Source organism: Poeciliopsis prolifica, unplaced genomic scaffold, assembly GCF_027474105.1.
Source record: "Poeciliopsis prolifica strain line A6 unplaced genomic scaffold, Auburn_PproV2 SCAFFOLD004, whole genome shotgun sequence".
NCBI lineage: Eukaryota > Metazoa > Chordata > Actinopteri > Cyprinodontiformes > Poeciliidae > Poeciliopsis > Poeciliopsis prolifica.
Window position 1 is genome coordinate 12,558,169 of NW_026562379.1, and position 24,656 is coordinate 12,582,824.

General features: G+C 37.3%; 2 protein-coding genes across 8 annotated transcripts in view; both read right to left on the reverse strand.

Moving 5' to 3' along the window:
• usp2a (ubiquitin specific peptidase 2a) overlaps nt 1-8,517 on the reverse strand; it is a 42,030-nt gene extending 33,513 nt beyond the window's left edge. The window contains exons 1-3 of one of the 7 annotated variants that reach the window (XM_055028782.1): nt 5,553-5,676; nt 4,165-4,259; nt 2,576-2,680 (exon numbers count right to left, since the gene is read on the reverse strand). The gene's annotated coding sequence lies outside the window, so the exon portion shown is untranslated. Of the gene's footprint in view, nt 1-2,575; nt 2,681-4,164; nt 4,260-5,552; nt 5,677-8,271 lie in introns of those variants that run through there. The other 6 variants (XM_055028784.1, XM_055028783.1, XM_055028780.1 and 3 more) reach the window with 6 other exon arrangements.
• Nucleotides 8,518-10,504: 1,987 nt separating this feature from the next.
• LOC129359273 (tubulin-specific chaperone cofactor E-like protein) lies at nt 10,505-24,277 on the reverse strand. Its single transcript, XM_055028791.1, has 11 exons — nt 24,171-24,277; nt 22,524-22,630; nt 22,345-22,409; nt 21,170-21,343; nt 19,710-19,849; nt 19,234-19,415; nt 18,706-18,962; nt 17,819-17,945; nt 17,581-17,697; nt 17,372-17,483; nt 10,505-17,142 (listed from the first exon to the last, which is right to left on the reverse strand). Exons 4-11 carry the CDS (start codon nt 21,315-21,317, stop codon nt 16,936-16,938), a joined length of 1,290 nt encoding a protein of 429 aa, XP_054884766.1. The 5' UTR covers nt 21,318-21,343; nt 22,345-22,409; nt 22,524-22,630; nt 24,171-24,277; the 3' UTR covers nt 10,505-16,935.
• Between the last annotated feature and the right edge of the window lie 379 nt (nt 24,278-24,656).

The following is a 24,656-nucleotide window of genomic DNA, read 5'->3' on the forward strand; positions in this document are numbered from 1 at the left end:
TAGAAACCAGTGAACAAAGTAACACTGCGTCTGGCATTCAGCTCATCCACAAAAATACTTGCGAGAGAGAAGTAAATTCATTCAGACCAACAAGGCTGTCAGAGAGGACTCATTTATGATCTCCAAAATTTTACTCCAAAAGGCCAAAAATATACATCCATGTGAAATTGAGCTAACCAATAATAAATATCACATTATCACCAATGGCTTTTATATCTTGGTCCTCCGAAACTGCAGAAGAGCAGACATGAACTTCAAATCTTGCTTCTTTCTAAATATTTCCTCAGCATAATATTTGCTCAGAGTGGGCTGAAACTGCAGTGATATGATAAAAAAAGAGAACTAAATGGTACACTGAGTAGACACAGAGTTGCATCCAAAGAATTAAACTCTGCTTCAGTTAAGGGTTTGATCTAGAAACAGATTTCGTCACTATCATTATTTATTCAAATAACAGAGTCAAGTGTTAACCAAGACTACCCCATGATTCAACAGTTTCTACACTCACCTTCAGAAGCAATACCTATTTGTAGTCGTTTTTTGTACGGAGTAAAATTGTATATGTCAAGGAGAAATTTTGATCCACTCCTTTTTCAATATTGCATGAATTCATTGCAATTTACCACAACAGCATTTTAATCAGGTTGAGGTCTGGACTTTGACTGGGCCTTCAGGGCACCTTGATTTATGTCTTTCTTTTCACATATTGTTCTGTACAACTGATTATTTTTCTTATTTATGACTCATTTTGACATAAAAGTCCAAATGACTTTTAGGTGATTGTGACCTAAAAATGCGAGAGACAGAAGACTTTATATTTGATTAAAGACGACATTCGGTGAGCAGATAGGCTTATGGTCAACTCAATGGCAGAAGGACACTTTGGACCTGCAGCTGTAAAACAAGCCTCAACCTTCACTCCTCCACCACTGTGCTTTGACAGCAGCTGTTTATTCCAATGTAATTGTTTTGGTTTTACCCAAACAGCACTATGCATGACAAAAAATTAAAAAAAAAACACCTTGGTCTCATGTCTCAGCAGATATTGATATAGTACTTTTGTAGTTCATTCAAATGTACCTCTGAAATACCTTTCCCAAAAGCTATACTCGGGGCCTGATCTACAAAGATTCCAAATAAAGAGCGCTAAAATATGTGAGCAAGCATACATGCCTAAAAGTGGTGCCGAAAAGCTGGATAAAAACATTTCCAATTAAAAGCTTAAAACTTTTTTGAGCTTTGTGTTATAATGTTATTCTTCCATCAAAAACATACCTGGAGTGTTGCTTTGATTCTTTCATCCATGTTTGAGAAATCCTTTAATCTCCCCCTGCAGCCATTCGCGGTGCCTGAATGCTTGCCCCCACAAAGCCCCAACAATTTCCACAAAGCTCCTACTTGGAGCTGCAATCTCCAGCTGAGCTTCACAGAACACCCCTTCCATCACCTGCCCCACTCAGCTCCTCCAAAGTAGCAGCAGAGTTAGCAAAAAACTAGTGGAACTGAACATTTGTTGAGCGTATGCGAACTGTTTCTCAGTCCGACGCTCCTGAGAACGGTTGGAAACACTGTGAAACACTATTGGTTTACGGCTAGAAAATCACCTTTTATTCCAGAAGGTGTCTTTCCTTTCCTGTTGCCTTAACAATTACAGCAGATGTTTGTGTCACCAAAATCATTTTAAGTATGTTACTATGGCATCTTTCTGAGGAGATCATAAATAAACAATAAAGTGTAATACACACTGTTACAAAAGAATTGGTTCAACTTTTATTGCTTGATTCGGTTTTTTGAGCCTTTTCGAGCCTGTTGATCTGCCTCACCACCTTTGCTTTTAGACAGCATGGCTGCTTTAATTTCACAATTTATAAGTCAGCAATATGTAGGAATATGAAGAAAAACATTCGGTGAGAGCTGTGGCATCACTCCCACAGCTCTTTGCTTCGCCTAAAGAGCTGTGACAGGCACAGAGCTATCACAACATCTGGTTAAAGTTGCTGGTAGGCGATGTATTGCTATACAAACATGTCTGTGGCACTGATTCAGCCAGTCTCGCATAAAACGGACTTTTCTTCACCTCATCGACCAGACCTTCATTGAGCCAAACATAAAAACACTGACAGGTGGATTACATGATATTGATCTTCTTGTTACACTGAAATGCTTAACTGGGCTCATGTGGATTTACAAACCCATTCACATCAGCAACATGTGACTTGGTGCAGCTTTATGCCACACTTGGCTCAACAGAGTATTTTTCCACTACTGACTTTGACTTTACTAAGATATATAAATTCTAACTGGTCATAATGGTTCTCACCTTAAATCTTTCCACATTTTATCATATGCATTATTGGAAAATTATGTAATAGACCAACAGGACACAACATTTAACTGTGACCTGTAAGATAAGAATACATTGTTTTACTTTTTTTTATTTATTTTAAAAAACGTGTCATTAGAATTCATCTCTCTCTGCTGTGAAAACACCAAATACACTTTAGCGCAACCATTTCCTAAAGAAGTCACCAAAGTAGTAAACTGCTTCCACCTCTGAGTGAGAAATGGACATTACCTAGTCCACCAATTCTGCTGAGCAGGAGCCTGTCTATGTGTCTTGATTTCAGGGAGGAGACAAATTGAGTCCAAACAAACTTCACATCAAATGGCCTTTCAATACCTGAAAAACAGAACATATGCTGAAAATCTTCCAATCAAATTTTCCTGAATCACCACCTACTACAGTCTTCACTACACAGCCTAGATTTGACATCAATAAGAACCCGGAGGGGAAAACGACAATTAGCATTTTTCACTACTACCATCTGTTAGTGACTCATGCATGAGGCCATGACTACAGTGCAGAGGACAGGATCTGTGGGCTGCAGTTACTGCTGCTGCACCCTCTGTACATGACCAACTTCATTCTTTATTCATTGACTCAATCATTTGGTCATTTACACTCCGTTACTAATTAAAAAGCTCATCGATCTCTGCTGATCCACTTACTGATGCTGATGGATGCTATAAGCTACAAAAGATTAGAGACAATAACCTTAACAACTTCTATTAACAGCTTCTCGAGTACAGATGATTTGGACAAGAGAATTTACAGAATGTGTCCTCCATGATTAAAAAACGAATCCTGCTTTCAATTAAAGCTGTTGCTGACATCAGTTGAAACCATCAGGAGGATGAGTCATTCAGCCATCCAGCCTGTCAGCGCTCTCAGTGACCTGATGTACCTGGAGGATTTGGTACTGTTGGGTCTCATCTAGATTATGAGGGAAATGCCGCTGCAGTAACTTGTCACTTTTCATCCAACGTTTTAAGCGATGATACGGCTTATACTGACCGATTGTTTTGCTGGACCGGGTTTTGTTTATTAGCAGTGTCAATAAAAAGTACATCATGATCAACAAAACATTTTTTTTTTTACAAAAATAAAAGCCCTTTCATGTCTAAATCAGAAAACTAATTTATGTCAATTAATAACAAAGAAAAAAAAAGAAACCTAAAGTAGGTTTTGTGAACATATTCACCAGCTTTAAAGCGACCATTGAATCCCCAGCTATTTCAAGAGCTCATGGTGGCTCGCAGACTAAGCATGTTTCCAGGGCTTTTGTAGAAAAAGGAGCTGGAAGCATCAGCATCACAGACCTTCAAGCATACACATTAGCGAACAAGAAGTGCTTTTAAAATTTTTAAAGCTTTGTTCCAGCCCAAGTCCAGCGGAAGTGCTACTGAAAAGCTCAATGTGAGTCTCAGAGCACAAAGTCTTAGGACAGCATTACACTTGTGATGGCAGACATTGTTCTGGCATCACTCCCAAACAACTGGTTGTCATGTAGACAGTGTCTGACAGTTGTTATAGAAACTTGGCAAGAAGAAGATGCTACTCTTTGCTGCAGTTCTCCTAACAGTGACCTTTAAAGCTTTTTGTCCCAGTCCGGCTCACTCTGTGTAGAGGCAAGATAAATATGGGGCCCCATCCAGCCTAAAAGAAATACATTCTCCTCCCCTTCGTATTTATGCTCCAGATAAACAGTCATGGGTGACCAATTAGAAGCTCCTAGAAACTCTGACCAACTTTAAAACTGAAGTATAAATGATAAAAATGCTGTACTTATATTTTTATCATTTATTTGTTTGGGAAGTTGGTACCTGCTGTATTTGTAGCAGTGTGCGTCAGACTTCATGGGTTTAGGGGCAGCTCATCCTACTGATGCCACCCCACAGTTTAAACACAGAGATCACCCCTGTGAAAAAACACAGACATGCCAAATGAGTGAGAACACAGGATCGGGGTGTAAAGCAAACACAATGAAAACGAGTGAAAGCAGAGCAACAGGTGGACTTCTGGGTGTTAATCCAAATGTGATGGAGCTTAAGGTTACAAATTGATGGTCAGACATTCTGCTTTAGATATTTCTGGTAGAGGGAACAGAATTTATGGTTCCATCAATTACAAACAATCCTCAAGCTTCTGAAGCAGCCTCATCCGAAACGCTGCTGCTCGCACTAAAACCAGGAAGATAGACGCCATCACCCCAGTTCATTGGCTCTCTGCCTTGGAGAATAGATCATAAAATATGTCTGTTAGTTTATAAAGCACTGAATGTCTAGTACCAAAATACATTGAGGAGTTGTCGTCGTATCAACTCTCAAGACCACTCAGGCCTTCTGGGTGTAGTTTACGCTGCATCCCAGAACAAGGACCAAACATGGAGAAGAAGCACTCAGCTTCTATGCACCACAAGTCTGGAACAAACTTCCAGAAAACTACAAAAATGGTGAAATACTGAATTCCTTTGAATCAAAGCTAAAACCCCATCTGTTGTTAGTTCAGTTAACATGATTTCTTGATTCTACAGCTCTAGTGGTGACAAGAGAAACTGAACCAGAAGAAATGTGGTTTACTCTGGTAAATTTATGATTTGAACAGAAGTGAATAAATCTCTCATATTTGAAAAAGTTGTTTTGAAAACTCTTTTGCTTTAATAAATCATTTGAAAAGTGGTTTTTGCATTTAGTACTTTATCAGATGTTAATAATCAGAAACATTTAAGTTCTAAAAAAAAAAATCATAAACAGAGGAAATCTAAAGGAGGAAATCCTTTTCCACGTCAATGTATGTGGAGAATGACAGCTAACCTGGCAGAAAACTTTTCCATGGGTGACAAATATAGTGTGTGAGGAACTTCATATTGCCTGGAAGTCCTATAAATAGAGAAGTGAAGCAGCTAGAAGCTTAACTTTACAGCAGACACATTCAACTTTAAATGAACGAGCGATAATTAGAGTGGTGATGGACACATGAGATCCTACAATCAAATCTAGAAAAGCTGCTCCTGAAGAGGACTGTTTAGTCAAGTTGGTTAGAAAGAAAACATGCAGCAGCTTATTACCGCGGTACTTAAAGCGAAGCTTCTTGTACTCATGCGAGAAAAATCTGGAACTCTGAAATATTGTCCCCAACCCTCAGCCCAGCTCCTCATAGAAGATCACTACAAAGCTGAGCAAACAGTTGAGACCAGAACCAAGCAGGTTACCTGCAGGAAGATAAATGGAGGTTCACCCTTGTTGTTCTGAGCAGCCGGGTCTTTGGACAGAAAGCAATAGGGGCGCTACTCGGAACGCTGCGGACCCACAGAGCAAGTGGATAGATAGTGTGAGCACGGCTGTCCAGAATGCCATGGATCAAGTTACAGAGCCGGTAAATATAGCAGATGCCTGTGACCTCCACAGGTCTCTCGGCGCTCCTCTGGCATTCCACTTTACTCTTAAAGGACTAGCGTTAAAACTTTCGGGAAGCCAGGCGGACCAGAAGTGATTTCCACAGCTCTTCTGGAGCAAATACTAAAGACAAGTCAGAAATCACTTTGAAAAGTTAAGAATGAGCTTCAGTGAATTGTGATTCATCCACTAAGTTCCTCTGAATATTATTTGAATATTATTTGCACTTTTAGAGTTCCTTGTAAAAGTATTCAAATCCCTGGATATTTTTTGTCCACATGTCACGTTACAATCACCAACTCAAAAATAATTGTATTAAGATTATATATTGTAAATGAACATAAAGCAGTGCCTTAATTGTTAAATGGAAGGAAAATAAAGTAAAGTTTTTACAAATAACATAAATATGTCACACTGGATGGAGAGTATTTTGTATAGAAAATTAAAGTATGCACATCTGGGTTTTGGTAAGGTGACTTCTGAAGGTAGTTGCTTGCACTGGATTTTATTTAATGTTACCAGAGCAAAAAGGGTTGAATAAAATTACAATGTACTATTTGGTCTTCGCAATTCTGTTTTGTTTTTGAGTTGGTGAAACATATGAAATAAAACATAATTTAAAGAACTTTGTGTTGGGGAAGAGATGAATGTGGTGCTCTTGGAAGGCTCCGAGTGTCCGGAAACGCATCCCTGGACTGCGACACCAGGATCCAAATAAAAACGAGTATTCTCTGGCCAGAGGACATAGCTGACGTATGACAATGGAAAAAGACAGTCGGAGCTCTGCGCCGGAGTGGCTCTGAACCGGCGTATAGCGTTACATGACACCGAGAGGAGACGGGTCTGTGATGGTTCCCGAACACCCAAGGCGGTACTCTGAGTGCCGTGATGTCAGCAGTGCACGAAACAGACTGATTGCATGCGAGCAGAGGTGGAATGCCTGATGGAGACCACAGCAGATAACGTTATTCCGCGCCTTAGTAAGTAACCCAGTCGAACAACAGGAGTAGTGATGGCAATTCCGTCTCCATTCCCGGATCCGACTCATTTGGCTCGGCTCACCAGCAAGATCCGGCTCTTTCTGCTACACAATTCTAATTCAGAAAAGTCTTGAAATTTAATTTTGTATGAGCGCAAACCCGGTATAACAACACTTACTAACATAATTTTTTAAATTATTTTATCACATTCTCTGGGGCTTATTTTCTTAAGTTTTAATCAGGTGACTGCCAAAAATTTTCCCTGTGGGGATTTTTAAAGTACTTCTGATTCTGATTATATCTCCTGATTAATATAAATGCAATTTTAGAAAGTTGCAGATAGCTGTAAACATCAGAAACAATTGAATTGTTTCTGATGGGTGTTTCTTTCTATAAAAACAATTTTTGGTTTCTCCACTGTTGCCACATGCTTGCTCAGGATGAAGGACTGATGCCAAGTCAACAAGATTAAATTATCTGGGCTTCCTGAGATGGACAAGCCACCATACAGGCCACCATAAGATAATTAATTAACTTTGACTGCACAGTACGAAAATTAGAAACAAATTGAACATATCTGATATGGAAGTTACTATATAATAGGATTGTATGGGAAAGACTTGAATTATTTTAAAACTGAAATTATAGTCCATTGTAACATGGATTGAAGTTGTCTTGTAAAGGGCTTTGAGATTACATTTATTGTAATTTTATGTTTTTGAAACAATGTCTAGAATAAACTCCATAAAAGGTCCTAATTACAAGGTTACTTACTGCTTATGCATATTTTGACATGTGCTGCTATTATGCTCTAATAATAAGAAGAATAAGGCCAATAATTATAATTCCATTGTTCATGTGAATGAGTCACTCATTCATTGTGTGTAGGCACAAGAAGCCGGCTCGGCTTCGGGCGCCACATCACTAATCAGCAGGGTTGCCTGGTGATGGAAGCGGGTAGGCTCGCAGGAATGCAGCGCGAGAGAGGGTAGTAGAGAGGACATAGAGACAACCGTAAACCCAACGTTCCTCGAACTTGCCGCTGGGAGATGCAGCCAAGTTAATACACCACTTATAAACTAACCGGCATACACTTTACGGCAGTGTAAGCAGGCCGAATACGCCTCAGTGGTAACTCATGGAAACGCATTCAGGACAGCTGCATAGACACACAGCGCCAAACTGTGCTGTGACAGCGAACTGAGGCGCTGCTGCGGGACACACTGTTCATACTTTAGCCGTATAGATATGACCAATAAAATCACAAGGATACATTTTACTCTACACATAATAAGTGCAGGTGAAAAAAATAAGCAGGAATAAATCGAACTTTCTCGAGTTTTTTCAACCGCTGGTCTCCACAGCAAGCTTCGTTTAAGGGGTCAAAAAAAACATGCAATCCAATCAAACATTCTGTTTCACTCAAATCTAATGTTCTTTTGACTTATAAATTCCGTCCCAGTACTGGGACTAAGCTAAGTAGCGAAGTGTCAAGACTTAGCAGAAACAGCACCTATCAGGGTTATGGAGGTAGAAAGGAACTGCATTCACTCACCCCGCAGTTGGAGATCATCCCGATCCAAACGGGCACCGAAACGCCCCCAACAGAGTCCCCTTTATCTGGTCGGTGCTTCTATCAGACCACAGGGTCCAGGGTTTAATTGTAGTAAAACGATAATGTTAAACCGACGAGAAATCTGCCAAAGGCTTTAACGACGCGACCGTTGGTGTTTAGCCATATCTCCTGTTCGCTGCAGTTGTAGAGTTTCAGCAACCGAGTAACGGCCCATTTCGCTTTAACGGTGACGTCAGGATGGCCACGGAGCGAAGCTGTGATTGGTCCAAAGCAGGCTCAGCACGTCACTGGCCATAGATGCGAACCGCCTCCTACACCGTCACCATAGCGACTAACGTAAACATCAGAGAATCCTTTCATTGAAAATATGCCACGTCCGGTGGCGTGGGAGATCTATCCCGTTCCTATTTATGTGTTTTTTTTTTCAGGAGCTTTTTATTGGAAAGCATAATAATAATAATAATAATAATAATAATAATAATAATAATAATAATAATAATAATAGCCCGTTTTAAAACAAAAATATAAAGATTTAAATATATGTAACTTTGAGCTAATATTTAAAAATAAAGGGAGTAAATTGGCAGTTTAATGATTAGGTCTATATTTATTTTATAAATAAAATTCTCACATTGCTTATAAATGTAGTTCATTATTGCTAAAAAAAAATCACTCAACCAGGTTTAAAAAAAAAAGATATTTCTCAAAGTTTTGTATTATAATTTATATACTGAATTATATGATTATGCATAATTGCTATACTAAATAAATTTTAAAAAGCTGAAATCTATTTCTGACAACTCATTCCCAAAAAGTTTGACTATTATGTCATATGATCTAGTAGTAAATTGTATAAAACCAACATTTTATCAAAACCAAAACACAATCTAAAATATGTGGTTTTTTTCTGTAACTAGGGTCATTACAAAGATATGTGATTTTACTATTTTTGACTAAATTTGATTCTCCAAATAGCATGGGCTGCCTGAGAAATGGATATCTAACTCTTGATTAGAGTTAGATCTGGGGAACTTAAAGGCCAAGTCAAAACATCAAAGTCTTTGCTGTGCTACTGAAACAATTCCAAAACCAATTTCTATTTGATGGCAGAATGCATTATTTTGCTAAAAGAGGGAAAGAGAGAGAGAGAGAGAGAGAGAGAGAGAGAGAGAGGGCGGGGGAACCAACATCAGAGAATAGCTTTTCCATAAAAAGATGTAACAATGCTTAGGATATGTCAAAGTAACATTCACATGAATAACAGCATCTTAAAGTTTTCCAGAAGAATATTGACCATAGCACTGCCTTCTTCTCATGGTACATCTTAGTGCCTTTCCATTTCCAGGTAAGCAAGGTCGTCTAGCCATCCCAAATAGGCTCTTATCAAAATATCTCAAAAACATCATTGTATTTATTATTTGTCCAAAAACTAAATTCCAAAATCAAGAAAACTCAAATCTCAAAAAATGATCAAAGCAAAAAATAAAATAAACTCAAATAGTCAATACTGTGCATCGTGGGTTCTGGCTTACGCAGTCCAAAACAAAAGGTTAAAACAGTCAAAATGCAGCTCTGTTTACTTTATTCAGTTTTTAGGCTAAAAACAAGTTAGAGGCTTCGGATAAACCTGCCCTAACTCCTGCACCTGTTCTCACTGATAAAAACTGACTGATGACTAATGACAGACGACAGGTAAAAAACCATAAGACCACCCACGTGACTCAAGACTTATCTAAACCCTACATATTTATACTGTGAAACACACCCACTTCCCAAACTGAAATCAATTAACTAATTAAGTTAATTACTAACCACAAAACTGATTTAGAAACAATAAAATAAACATTCTAATTATAAATCAACTAGAAAATAAACAAATAAAAATAAACTAAATAATCTACATTCAAAACTTTAACTGAAAATAATGTACTTGCTTGCTGTCTATATACCATGTCCACTAATAACCAGGCCAAGAGATCATCAGTGATTTCCACTTCATCTGTCAGTGTAGTTACAATGCCATATTTAATCAGTTTATTTCCTTAGCTGCAGCATTAAAGCAAGAAGTGACTGGCTCTCTGTATCAAAGCGAATGAGTAATGGATGCTGAGCTTTGCACTCCCTCTGCTGTGCTATAATACTGAACATCTTCCAAAGAGTGGGCCCGGGTCCAAAACTGCAACTGTGAATGAAACGGCATCAGACAACAGAGGAGGGAGACGGCCATTTATTCACATTCAGTGACGCATCTTTCATCCCAAGAAAGATGACTCACTCTGATCTTTAAAAACAAAAAGACTTTCTACGGGTTCTTGGAAAGCAAAATCATGATTTAATTGCCACAGATGAGACTGTGTGAAATGATTAACTTAAACACTGGTGCGTATTACCTGCAGAAATATCTCATTTGATTCAAAATAATTCTATAAATGTAGGGAAATATAAGCAAAACAGACATATTATGAAGTGTGCTTGTTGATAAATCCACAGAAACAAGTACTGATTTAGTAAATTAATTAGTGGCATGATGTACCATACAAAAACTGCAAGATGTTTGACAGTGTAGATTGAAAATCTGAAAAGATAATACCTATGGAGGTCCAAATGTATCACAATCAAATAAATGAAAAATTACACATAATTAATAAATGCACAATTAATCCATTTATAATTATTTGACTTAAATAATTTTTGGCACTTAAAAACAAAGGTCAATCAGTAAGTGAAAATAGTAGTTCTATTGTTCAAATAATGTGTCCTGAAGTGAACTTGCTCGGCAAGTGAGCCATTAATGTTGGGGTCTATTTGCCAAAGTAGTCATGGTGTACTGCAAGGCATTTATCAGTCTAAAGCAACTTATTTTTACAGGGTTGTGGGCGGTTGGTGCCTTACTCCAGTTGTTATGATACAAGGTACTCCTTGGACAGGTCATGAGGGCAACAAGGAGAAAAACAGGACAGACAACCATGCAAACATAAACTCCCTCCTAAGGGTATTTCACAAAGACCAATTAACTTAGCATGAATGTTTTTAGACCATAATGAAGACAGAACCAGGAGTTAACCCATTAATGCATAGTTAGAAACTAAATGCAGAAAGACCCCAGGCCTGGAGTCAAATCCACAACCTTCTTCATTACAGCCTCTGCAGATGGGAGAGATGAGATTTTTTTTTTTAAGTGTTGTGCATTTCATTGAAATAACAATTTTACAAATGAGATTTGCAAAATTAAATCATGGATCTAAATCCATCCATGATTTAGACTCTGAGATGCAGAATATTGATTTAACAAATTATTTGTATATAATTTGGACAGTTTGGCCCTCCACATTTCACAGAACTCTTGAATGCCCATACTGAATGCACGTTAGCAGAAAACATCAATTTTCCAGGACAGTGCAGCCTTAAACCAGGAATGTCCAACTCCAGTACGCAAGGACCAGTGGCTTGCATTTTTTTTTAGATGATTTTCTGCACTTCTCAGAGCGTTGTTGAGTTCTGAAGGAGTTCTCCTAATGAATTATTCAACTGATTCAGATGTGTGATGGAAACATCTAAAACATGCTGGACAGTATTCTTTAAACTCTAGATATCACTGGTTTTAAAGAAAGTTCCTGCACTCTTGTCAGGCAGATCCTAAAAAAAAAAAAATAGAAAGTGATTTGCTAGTTTTGCCAAGAGAACAAAAAACTAGCAGGGATATCAATAGTAAACTGTTTAAATCAACAATTTTACTGAAGCTATGACTTTACATGTGGTAGCCATATTGGATTTTGAGGTCAGGGTTGTTAAGGCACCTCTAATTGATCTTTCAGACTCTAACTTCGAGATTTCTTACTTCTAGAACTAAACAGAATCCAGCATTAGTGGGATGGTACCCAACTTCTTAAATGACATTACCACCATTTTGTGCTCTCCATAGGCTTTATTAGCATTTTTTCTAACACTCATTGTGAATTATTTTACCACATAATATTTTAAGATATGCCTGTTTTTAGGATATTATGTAGGTTTCAACTAGATGGGTAAAAATCTGAGATTTAACACCACAATTAGGTCCCCTTTGCACAAAATCCTGCAAAAGGGGAACATTGAAGTTAGAAACAATAGCCTCTACTTATATATATAACTGCACTAAGATCAAGGTTTAACAGAGTCAGAAGAACATATAGGTGTATTCTTTCCCATTTGCCTTCTTTCCCCATTCTTTTTTTTTTTTTTTTTTTTTTGCTAAGCGAAGCTAACAATCTCCAGTGTGTAGAAATATATGTGGTTTAATCACCTCATGTTATTCTTGGCAAAAAAAAAAGAAAAAAAGGCAGATAAAGAATTTCTTTTCAAATAGGCTACTGAACAAAATTTTGTACAATGTTTTAAGTTATAGTACATCAATGCGCAAAAAACATGAAACACACATATTTTTAATAAAAGTAAAGATATCTATAATAAAATTGAAGCGCATTCTGATCTACTGAAGATACTGCTGGTGTGGTTTTGGTTTTTGTCGTGGATGTCTTCATCTTGAACTGCTGAATAATTAATAAAAGATGGTTCTTGAAATGAAAACCTCTCAGTTTGACTCTGGAAACTGATGCTTGATATTGATGGTTCTTTTACTTTGATATTATGCAAAAATTGCAGCACAAAACAGCGAACCAAACAGGTAAAGAGGAACTTCAGAAAATAATAAAGACAAAACTTTGCAATTAAGGACCTATATGTGTGTGGGAGTTTTGATGTTTTTAAGCCTTTTACTTGTGGATTTTAAATATGAAAAATTTGATGCCAACGTCTTATGTCAATCAAACATAACTCAAATCTTTTTTTTATTACAAAAAATCTGTATGGTACTTTAAGGGGCTGTGAAAGGCAAAATTTTAGCTCACAACAGAAGAAACATTACACCAGAATTTCAAGAAATGATAAATCTCTACATAAAGGCGTGAAATCATTCACTCTGTGTTAAATTAAGACACAGTGTCATGAAGTGAATTGCTCTATGGATCTAGGCAGGTGTAAAAACGTTCCTTGTGATCGCACAATCAATAAATACATAACATGCATATCATTATATCATCCCTCGCCGCAAATTAATGCAACATTCTCTTATACCAAACAAGCTCACGTTGATTAAGACACGTTCAGGTAGTAGTCTGGGAACCTGATTGTTGGTGTTTGCACTACATTACTGCCTCTTTGTTCTGTTTACTATGGCTGCAATTCATGCTACACTAACACTGATTTCAAAACTGTCGTGATCAAATATAGAGAAAAGGGTCCGACTTTGTTTTTTCTTCTCCATGAACACCTATTCACGTATAGCTGCAGATTTGGAGAACAAACACTCTAGATAAGGGAAAAACTTTGGAGCATCAGCTCTAAAACGGAGATTTCTAATTTACTCAAATATAAAGTTTTCTTTAGTTTTCAAGTGGAAAGTAAAATACAGTTAACCATCGATTAGAGAGCTAAGAATATCAATGTCAAAGCAAATTAGACTTTAACATTTAAAACAGTTTCTTAAATAATTTGTTATTAATGTTAAACAATTTAATTCAAGTTTTCCTGGGTAAAAATAGCAGTTTTATCATTGTCTCAATCTTATGTATATCTGATGGAGAAAAAAATCTTCTAAAATTTCCCTTTCTCTTATACAAATAGAATGGAGAACTAAAATAATTTCTAACTTTGTGCTAAAGAACCGGCAAATAATGTAGCACATTACACAAGCTTGATCAGTTGAAAGATTTTGAACTTCAGACATTGAAATGTAATTCAGATTTCCTAAAAAGAAAGCTGGATCTTTTTGTTAACAGACCACAACTAGAGATTTGTCTCCCAGGAGCAACTAGGAAGGAATATTTCATTTTGGAAGCTCAACAAATCAGCTTTGTTGAGCTGATTCTTAGAGCAGTAATATAGCACTAACATAGCTGTCCATAGCTGTAACAATATTTTGGGATTCTGTAAAGTAGCTTGTTAAAGGAAAACATTAGCACCAAATTCCTAAGCTCAACGCTTCTTATTTACAAGAAGGATACGTTCTCATAAAATCAATAACTATTGTGTATATATATATATACCACATTGTAATGACTTCAATCACAGTAATAATATTGATTTGAAGATACAATTCAGTGTTTGGTGAAAGTGTTTTTGTGCAGAAGGAATGAAAAAATAAAATACATAAATGTCCCCAGCGTCAAAAGTGTGTTTAAATGCCACTACTAAGACCAGCATCTGCTTATGCAGCATTTCAAAAATGTAAATAAGAGAACAAATGAAGTGCAAACCTTCAATGAAGAAGATTTTGCATTCAGTGCCATTTATTTTGCATTTCAAGCCTGCAACACATTTAAAGACAATCTATGAATGGCTTTTTGTAAAGTGAAAGAACAAATGGGATTTAAAATATGTGAAGTCATCTGATTTTTGTAGATATGATTTGGTGTGAAGATGCTTCTGTGACAGGCTAACTTTTCTGGTTTTCTATGTTCACCCTAGATTGCAGGCTACAGAGGTGGTGGTGGCTACAATGCAGCCTTGTCCGGTCTCTTTGGGCAGTTTTTGCAACCATTCACAAATTGAGATGTGAATAAACACATAGGGGTTGCATGATTCAGATCTTTGAGTGTGATTATTCTTTCTGTAAGCATAAGCAATAATTTCCACTTTTGTTCAGAACTGAAGAAGCTTTTTGGATGAGAGATGTAATGTTTTTTTTTTTTATTAACTAAAATAAATCTTCCTCCCCAGTTTACTACTTTGGTTTGGTTTGTCACACAAACTCCCTTAAAACTGTACTTGCAAATTTGCAAACTATGTAGAAGTGTGAATTATATTGCAAGGCACTAAATCAATATTCCTTTAATATAAATGGAATTTGCATATTTCTCCCTTAACAGTCCAGAACATCATGAAATGACTATGGCGTTAGTGTATAGGCTTAAACTGCTCGCAACCAACAGTAAAGCCTCATACTGTAGGTTCTGTACACAGACTGAATATGAAAAGGAGTATCAACATCTCATCCCAAGGCCAGGGTTATTTTTATTGTCATTGTAATTTTTTACCTAATCCTCATTTTCATCTCTATAATGTCTGCATTGATGCACAAAAGTACTGCAGAGATTTCGGAACAACATGTGGGTCTTCCCCTAGGAGATTCACACATTTCTCCAAAATGCAGTGTAAATTATTATTTACCTTACAAAGTTATGGCAAAGGAAAAAGAGAAACTGACCCAAATATGATTATAATCTGATGTAAAAAAGAGAACTAGTGGAGAAATTTAAAACTGAATGTTTGAAGAGGATGAAAACTCCTTACTGTTATGCTGTTGTGTTTAAAGAAAAGTGGCTGATTCTCCGATTCCAGAACATCTCCACTCTGAAATACTTTAAATGTCTAATTTGGAATGTGTTGCAGGCTTATGCACTAAAATTTAAATGTATGTTTAAAATATGATGATACTGATCAGAGAAACCAACATCCCTCAGTCTCTAGTGTTTGTAGAGAGATAAATAATTCTGCTGAATAGAATCCCTTTTTGAATTATAAAACATCCAAAACTAAATGAGAACTGTTAAAATCAAACACACTTGTCAAATCATAAAGGCTAATCACTAAATTGTCATAAAAGTTGTGTTTATGCATCAAGTTTTGCCTTGCAAAGATGCCTGCAGGTGGCAGCATACAACATTAAACACCTGTGGTTGTGTGAGTGAATACACTAAAGCAGAGGTTTCTGATATCAAATATCAGATCTCAGTGTAATGTGATTTCACATAATAGTGGCAGCTGAGGATTTGTTGTTATAAATTGATATAATTAAGCTTTCTATTCATTTCCTATCAACTTTCTTATAGTTTGTTAACAGAAAACACATTTTACATTTAGTTTATATCAATTTTGAAATCAGTTTGGAAATTAGCCTGTAACCAAGATTAATGTTTCATAAAAGCACCAATTGTGGATCATCAGTCTATGTAAGCTACACAATACTGGTGGGGTGGTCAGTTTAATATTTCTTGTATTTTCATATGGACTGTAAAAACATGACTGTTACACCCTTCATCTGAATTGAACCCAGTTTAATCACCCTTCCTGCATCTGACATTTCAATTTAGGCAGATTTTCTGTAGTATCGAAGGCCAAAGTGCACCCGAGAGCAGCCGTCCGTCTCCACGTGGCAACAGGTTCTTGCTATGCCAAAACCAGAGTAGGTGTTGAACAGGTGGGCAAGTGCTGGGCATTTGTCCGTGAAGGTGCTTTGGTGGATGCCGTGTAATAAATAAGCAGCTGAGATTTGCTGCAGTGCCCTCGTGTCTGCTAACACTGCAAGCAGAATCCATGTTGCTCTCTTAGCCTTTAGCATGAAAAATCTTTCAACTCACTTGAGTTTCTCTTTAAATAAAGCTGAAATATATAACCTCTGGACTTTCAGCAAGAGCCAACCTGCGGCCCACCGTAGTTTCTTTTTCCAGTCTCCAAGATGGCGTACGTCCTTTTACTGCCTCTCTCCGTTCAAAAAGACACGCCAGCTTTTCTGTTTCAGAAGTGTTTCCAAGCAATAACAACTAAGCAATTAACATAGTCCTAGACATCTAAATCCTTCTTATCAAGCTTCAAAACAAAAGGCTTCTACTTGGTCTTGGGCACTACGAGTATTTCATCACCATCCTGGATGCTGTAGGAGTGGAGAGCCCGGTTGTTGTACTTCAATTCTTCTGGACCAAAGGCGCTGTCCTTGTTGATGTAGTAAAGCCTCATACTGTTGGTGGAGAGCTGGACCACAGACGTCAACTGCTTTTTTAGCTCAGCAACGGTTTGGTCCAAACGGATGCACAGCTGAAACAAAGCCAAGACTTATAAGAACTTAAACAGACACATTTCAGTCAGAATGAAGTTGTGTTTGAATGCAAATTACTTCCTGTTCCCAGTTCCTTCTACTTGATTTTGGTCTATCAAATAAAATCCAAAATAAAATAGGGAGAAGTTTGTGGTTGTTCTAAGGTACAGTACTTTGTTATGACGGTATTTTTGGTATTGAATCATATTAAATTATTACCAAACTAACCTGTTCTACTTTCTCCTCGCAGTGAACTTCGACCTGAGCCCGGCAGCGAGGTCTGAGGTCGATCTCAGCGAGCGGCTCCAGCTTGCCGTATTTGGTTATCAGGGAATGGTATCTGTGCTCGGAAAGATCAGGTTTTTTTAACTATACAAACACAAAACACACTTCACTTTTGAAGTTATGATAAAAGAGAAGCAAGTCATGCAGTTTACCTGTATGGTAGCTCCTTCTCAGGGCAGTCTAGGTAGTGACGGATGAAGAACCTCTCTGCATCCTCTCGCTCGCTGTCAGTCACAACACTGCCATTTAGATGGGATACTGAGGGAAGCCTGAGGAGGGCCATATAAACATGAGCAAGTTATGCACCAGAAAGGACATGAGTCTAAAAATCAACAAATTAGCAGACAAAAATTGTCTCAAACGGTTTTATTCATGACAGATGAGACTCACTGTGCTATCATGAGGTTGCGGCGTTCTGCCTTGGTGTAAGGCTGCAGTAAGGGAATGCCCAGCAGTCGCACCTCCTCTAACTTTGGAAAGAAGTTCAGCTTCTCAATATCTTCCCATCGGTTGAGACCTGACAACACATATGCCAAGAAGTTGAGTGGAGACTTTCAACCGAATGAATATGACGTTTTTACGGAAAACTTCTAACGGGTTTTCAGGTGTTGAAGCGGTTCAATGCAGCGGTTTTTGTTTCTGGCAGAATTTCCAGTAGTTTATACTCCAGTTAGAACAAGTACTTTCAAGATCATTTTGAAAAAATAAAAATAAAAATTAAAAGTATTATAAAAGGAAATTATATTAATATAGTATTGCTTGCCTGCACGCACATTGTCCTTGTGCAAGAAAACTGCTCCAAATATTTAAATATGCTACTGAATACACTTTCCAAATAATGTTTACAATAAATACATCTGTCATTTAAAGAATAACTCTGACAAAGGATGTCTTTCAGGTGGCAAACACGTCAGATATTTGTAGTCTGATACATGAATGGAAATAGATAATCTGAACATTTCTCTGATGTTGATTTTGTCCTTCTCCCTCTGAAAACAGCTCTGCATATAAACCCTCATTCTGTTTCTGTAAATAGACACACTGCTTGAGATTAAAGGCTATGTGGAGAGGACTCTTAGAACAAAGTTTTTAGAATAAAACGACCCATGCTTGTGCTAAAATTATCTGCTGCCATAATACTAAATCCTAATTTTAAATCTCTACAACACAAAATGAAACCATTCAGCTACAGCAACATTAATGCTCAAGATATAACTATCACAAGAGACTAATTCAAAGAGTCGAATCAAAACAAGCTCACACTGCGACCCACTGACCTGAGTTGTTTAGGTTGATACTGCGCAGTTTGGGGAAGAGTCGTGCCAGGATATCTTTGCTGTCCTGAATGGAGGCCAAGTTGTTGTTGGCCATGATCAGAGTGTCCAGGCTGGGGAACATGGAGCCAAACTTGCCCACTTCGGCCCAATCGTGCAGGCTGTTGTCGGTGATGTGAAGGAGGCGCAGAGTGGGGCAGGCCACGCTGGAGGCACTCACACTACTGTACTCGTTAAGGCACAGGAACAGTTCTTCTAACCTACAAAAGAACAAAGAGAGAGTCCACCCGTAGCTGAGGAAAATACACACTGAAGGGAAAAACAGGGAGAGACATACAGCACAATGAATCTCAGAAGAGTGCACACACCTGGTTTCTGGTAAAACTATTTGTCTATTGCTTTGGGTGTACACTTAAATTTACAGAAATAAATAATAAACAATAAAACAATCAACCAATTAAAAGCCAGCCAAATAGTCAAATACATAATATCACTCCTTTAAAAACAGGGATTTAGTACAGCTCTTCTTACTCAGGAATGTTCTGGGTCAGCAGCATCACTGTATCCCAGGATATCTGAGTATTGTTGAGAACAAGGCGTCGCACTCGTGAAAAGGCTTCAGCACACTGCGGCTCAAGAATGGTTCCTGCCAGTGGGTTGGAGCTCAGGTTGAGGAACTCCAGATTAGGGATACTTGATGCAATTTTACTGATCTGAAAAAAAGTATGATCAGTATTTTTAATCTGATACACAAAGAAAGCTTTAAAAACTATGAATCTGAAAATATATCACACTGAGTGGCAGAGAACCTGCATATATCTAACCTTGTTTTCAGATTTAACACCGGAAAGACGATGAGGAAAAGTCAGAAACGTGATTTTTCTGTTTTTTTAACAGTTGATTCAACACAATAAAAGCAACTATAAACAGTAATTGCTCAACCTAATTTGATATTACTGATCTAATGCTATCTACAGTCAGAAAGGACTGAGAGATTTCAAAGTTACCTCTTGCCAGTCTTGAAGATTGTTGTGAGATAGATCCAGCTCCATAACATGAGCACAGAAGGCAGCTATCTCAGCCTGGTCTCCTGCTTTGCTGATCCCACAGCCGTTCAGCACCAGCACACTGGGCAAGTTTAGACGGTCTAGTGTGAGGGACAGAGGGACATTTTAAAGTTTTTTTAAGGGTTTGAACACAACTAGGCCTGGAAGTTCAGAGTGAACACTAGAAGTTCCAGGAGTAGTTCACAATGCAGAAGTGGACCGTACAGCTATGGTGGAGAAAGAATAGTTTTTCTACATAAGTCTGTTTGTGAAAAAAATGCAGGCCTTATTTTTAAGTTGCATAAAATAGTTTTGATTTTTAGATTATCCCTCCTTGCAGTAAGAGGGAAGAAAAACAGAATTTGTGGCTGAAGGTGATCCATTGTGAATGACATGAAGATACTGCTGAAAAATCGAAACTGCTGCAGGACATTTCTGTTTGTGGCATTTGAGCTCAAATCCAAAGGAGCTTAAAATATGAACAATGTGGACATCAGCAAGTATGAAAAGCCAACAGGACCACAATTAAATACAATTTAATTGACATTTATATGTGTGAAAATATTATTAAGACTTCAGATGAACGCATGAAAAATAATTTATTAAGAATTTTTCTTTTGATTATTTACATTTTTAAAATATATATCTTTACTTCATGACAATATGTTAGATACAGAGTAAATTTATTTTATCTCTCCACCCTTCAAATTAAATCATTCATAAAGTCAATGATGGTAATTTTAATTTGTAAGGCGGTTGTTTCTGTGCAGTTTAAGCAGTCAAATATTAGGGCGACAGCAGCAAATAACTGATATTTAACAACATATTAATGGCATTTAGTGACAGGAAGTGGACAGAAAGAGAAGGAGGAAAGATGCTCTGCTGGCTACACCACAGAAAACCCTGTGACTGCAGTCGCTTTTAAACTGTTCTTGGTCAAATATACCACACACTTGAGTTCCCTCAAGTGTGTGGTTCTTATTACTTAAAAAAGCCACCATAATACTTCATATTAACATGTAAGACATAGATGTGACAGAACATGTTGCTAGGGCATTTGTGTGATTATGATTATTGTCAGTGGGGATTTTTTTTTTTGACATTTTCTTCTACTGACCTGTCAGTGCTTTCAAAAACTGAATCAATTCACAACCAAAAAAAGGTGAGGCCTCATAGAAACAATGTTATTGGTTTGAGACAGAAATAATAAAATAAAAAATAATAAAATAAATGAATGAATAAATAATATGAAAATATAAGAAAATATTCATTCATCAGATCATTGTGCAAGAATGAACAAGTCCTTCGATTATTTTAATCACAGGGTAAAACTTGGTGCCAATAAATAATCAAATGCCTCTCTTAGCAGAAATAAAATAAATATACTGTTTAGCAAGACAAAGGTGACGTCTTCATCTCACCCTTCATGGGGGAACCCTGGAGACCTGCAGTGGGAACCACCACAACTCCCATCCCAGGCCCTCTGCGGTACGGGAAGTTTTCTGGGCTGTACTTCTCATTGATAACCTCCACAAAGGAACGACCTTCCCTGTCTTCTGGAGGCTCCATGACGCTTTCCTGTTGAGCAGCCTCCTCTTCAGGAATGGAAACGAATATCAGGTAAATGTCACAACCCTTCAAGATCTTATCTCACCGCTAGGGAGCTCTTTGCAATGTTTTCTGTTGATTTGACTTCAAAAGATGTAAACATAGTTAAGTAGTTCAAGAACTGGTTTAGAAACAAAAACAAAAAAAAAAAAAAAAAAATAAGAAGGGAGCCCTCAAGTAATTTTGTTTAAAATGCAATAAATTTAGGAAATATATTTATTTTCAGTGGAATCATTATGGTTTGAAGCTTTATTATTGTGTTCATTGATATTTTTTCTCAATGCATTCTGTAAACAAACAACATAGTGTAGTGGTGGTGCTTACAGCATGCTCCTACACTATGTCCTTTAAATGTGATAAGGATGGGTTCAGAATATCTATGGCCTATTTTTTTTTTATTACAAATAACAACTGCAAGAAAATGTATTGGATAACATGGATGATAGTCAGGGTGGTGTTGAGCACAGCACTGCTTTTTTCTGCCAATCCCCATTGTACCTCCCTACTTAATGCATGTTTTTCTGCTAAAAAGGACTCTAACAATACTTAAAAAAAAAAAAAGTAAAAAAGATAGCACCCTCCCTTATGCCTTAAGTTGATGCACAGTTCCAAAGCTGGTGGAACTGTATTGAACTTGTTTACGATATAAAGCATTTTTACAAGCAATGGTAACATATTTAATTGATGGTGCTGGAAAATGTAACAATGTGCCGAGAAAATACATAAGGCTTCCCCTTTAAACGTAGAAAAAGAAACCGCAGCACGTGGACCAAGATAATCACTTGACTTCCCATAATTAAAATGACCAGCATCTGTTTTATAAGGCTTGGCAGACAGAGCCTCTCCATGGAATATGCTGGAGGGAAACATAAATTATGTATCAGTTGTTGCTTGAATAAAAATATAAAGGATCGTATTACAGTGTCTTATGCAGCTGCCTAAACTGACAGCACAGTGTTTTATAATGGTGGGGGTTCTGTCGCAATACCTGAACCGGCGTCTGCTTTGATGTGGCTGCAATCAGCTGTTTGGTGCCGTATCTGTACAGGCGACCTGTCAGAAAAACCGGAATGAGTGAATTTTTTTCTGATCGAATCATCTACACAGATCATTCCTTGTATGTCCTACCAAAGTGGGGACTAATTAAATAAGGGGTTAACATCTTACTCCAGAATGGATGGAAGGACAGAGGAGAAGTCTGCAGAAAGAAAAAGCTACTCCCCTTGTTGGCGCTCCTGTCAGACCAGATAAGGGAGGAGGATCACCACATGTCACTGCAGAACAAATCATCAAGGTCAAAGATCAGTCTCTGCTTGCTGACATGATCATCAATAAAAATCATTAGAGCAAAACTGCAGTATTCTGTATTGAGCAAACTGATAGAGAGGCTTTTATTCAAAAACCTTTTCACTAAATATTAAATATCTATTTCTGAGTAAGTGACAATGAACCCGTAGGCTGTGTTTTAATAAAATAAATCAGTTATAAAGAGACTAATCATTGAACTAGATTTGTTGATTTCTATTGTAAATCAACAATAGAAATTGAAAAAAAAGAAAACACTGATAGCCAGTTCATAAATATAAATGACATATTTATTAATTAGTAAATGTTTATATTTAGATTATTAAATTTTCTAACCCATAGTTAATATTTCACTGCACAGTTTCCTTATCTTTAGATTTATAACCACTAATATGGAGTGTCTGCTCTTTGCCATTTGTGTATCAAAGTAACACCTGATGTTAAATAATTACAATCTGAAATCTCAGAAAGACATGCTGTCATGCTGTTCGTATAGTTCCTATAGTTTAAACCATTTTCAATAAGATATTACAGAAAGTGGCTGAATTTTATATAACTGTATGGACAAATGGTCGTTTCTATTCTTTACTGTCTTACAAGAAAACCACTTCTGTATTTATTTTGAAGTATGAAACAGTGGTGAAAACAACATATTTTCAGATGGAATTTACCATTTTGGGCATTTACCTTAGAATAGCAATATGATTTTCTCTTTTATTATTTAATTTCGATGTTAATGGAAAAATATATTTTTTGAACAGGAAATTCAGCATAGATAATGTTACAAGCTTTTTTGTTTTCTTGTTTTTTTTTTCTTCCATCTTCATTACAGTAACATCGCAATGAACAAACATGAACAAACTTGTTTGTTGGCATATGAAGCACAGTTCAAGTTGGGTGTGACGTCAATACGAAATCAATTTTCCGATTCACCTATTTGGAAATCGGAAAATCCGACAATCGAGTTCGACTCGAACGCACCACAAAATCCACTTGGCAACCACGGATAAATCTAACAAAAAAAGTTACTGACTTAAGCATATATGAAATGTTTCTTTAAAAATAAATAATGCCGATCCCATGTAAACAATTTTCCGGAAGCACTGCCGCCTTAAGTTTATGGTGTCATTTCATAAATTGGATTAAAAGGCCCCATCGAGTCTAAAATTCACCGATTTCTTAAAGGAATCTGGCGTTTAAAAGCAGAAGGATGGCGAACGTAATCTAAATGATAACAGCTCCCGTTTACAGTGAAAACATAAACAGGGGAATGACTACTACAGGCAGATTACTAAGCTTTACATCTTGCTTGTATCTCACGGTCAGAGTCTTGTCTACTCTGAAAATAACCAGTCTGACCCCCAGCAGCAGGAGCAACGGCTCGATGGAGCCCGAAACGGAGAACAGACAGAAACCGTAGAAATGCGGTGTTAATGTTCTCCAGGAGGGTGATAATGCTCTGAGCTGGTAGATCAGAGCATTACTATGGTAGATGGCTGCAGTACGTACCTTTACTGACAACGCTGGGTCCCCCTTGTTGATGAAAACAAACCAGCTGTCATTTGGTCTCCCCCCCTACATCCAGGAAGTGACGTCATGTTGCTGAGTGCCCTTTCCCGGTTTCTTTTTCTGCACACTTTAATCTAATAACGCTCAGTGGCAAATGTTTAAGTGTTTCCTTTTATGGGTCCGGTTTATGTGGTGATTTTAAAGAAAATACAGAAAGACGAAAAAGAGATATTTGTGTGCAAGAACTAGTATTGTAAAGTAAAAAAGTAAAAGTACTTTGTTAATTAAGTAATTAATTAATTGGCTAAAAGTAAAGTAAGTAAGCTTAAGCAATGTCTCGTTTGAAAGAAGAGAGCAGAGAAAGACAGAAAGAGAAAAGGAGATGATCCAGAAAAGAGAGTTAGTTGCAGCAGAGTAGAAACTAATTTGGTGGCTTTATCAGGGAAACAGCTTCACTCTGATTTTAAAGGCTGAACAGAGAGAGAG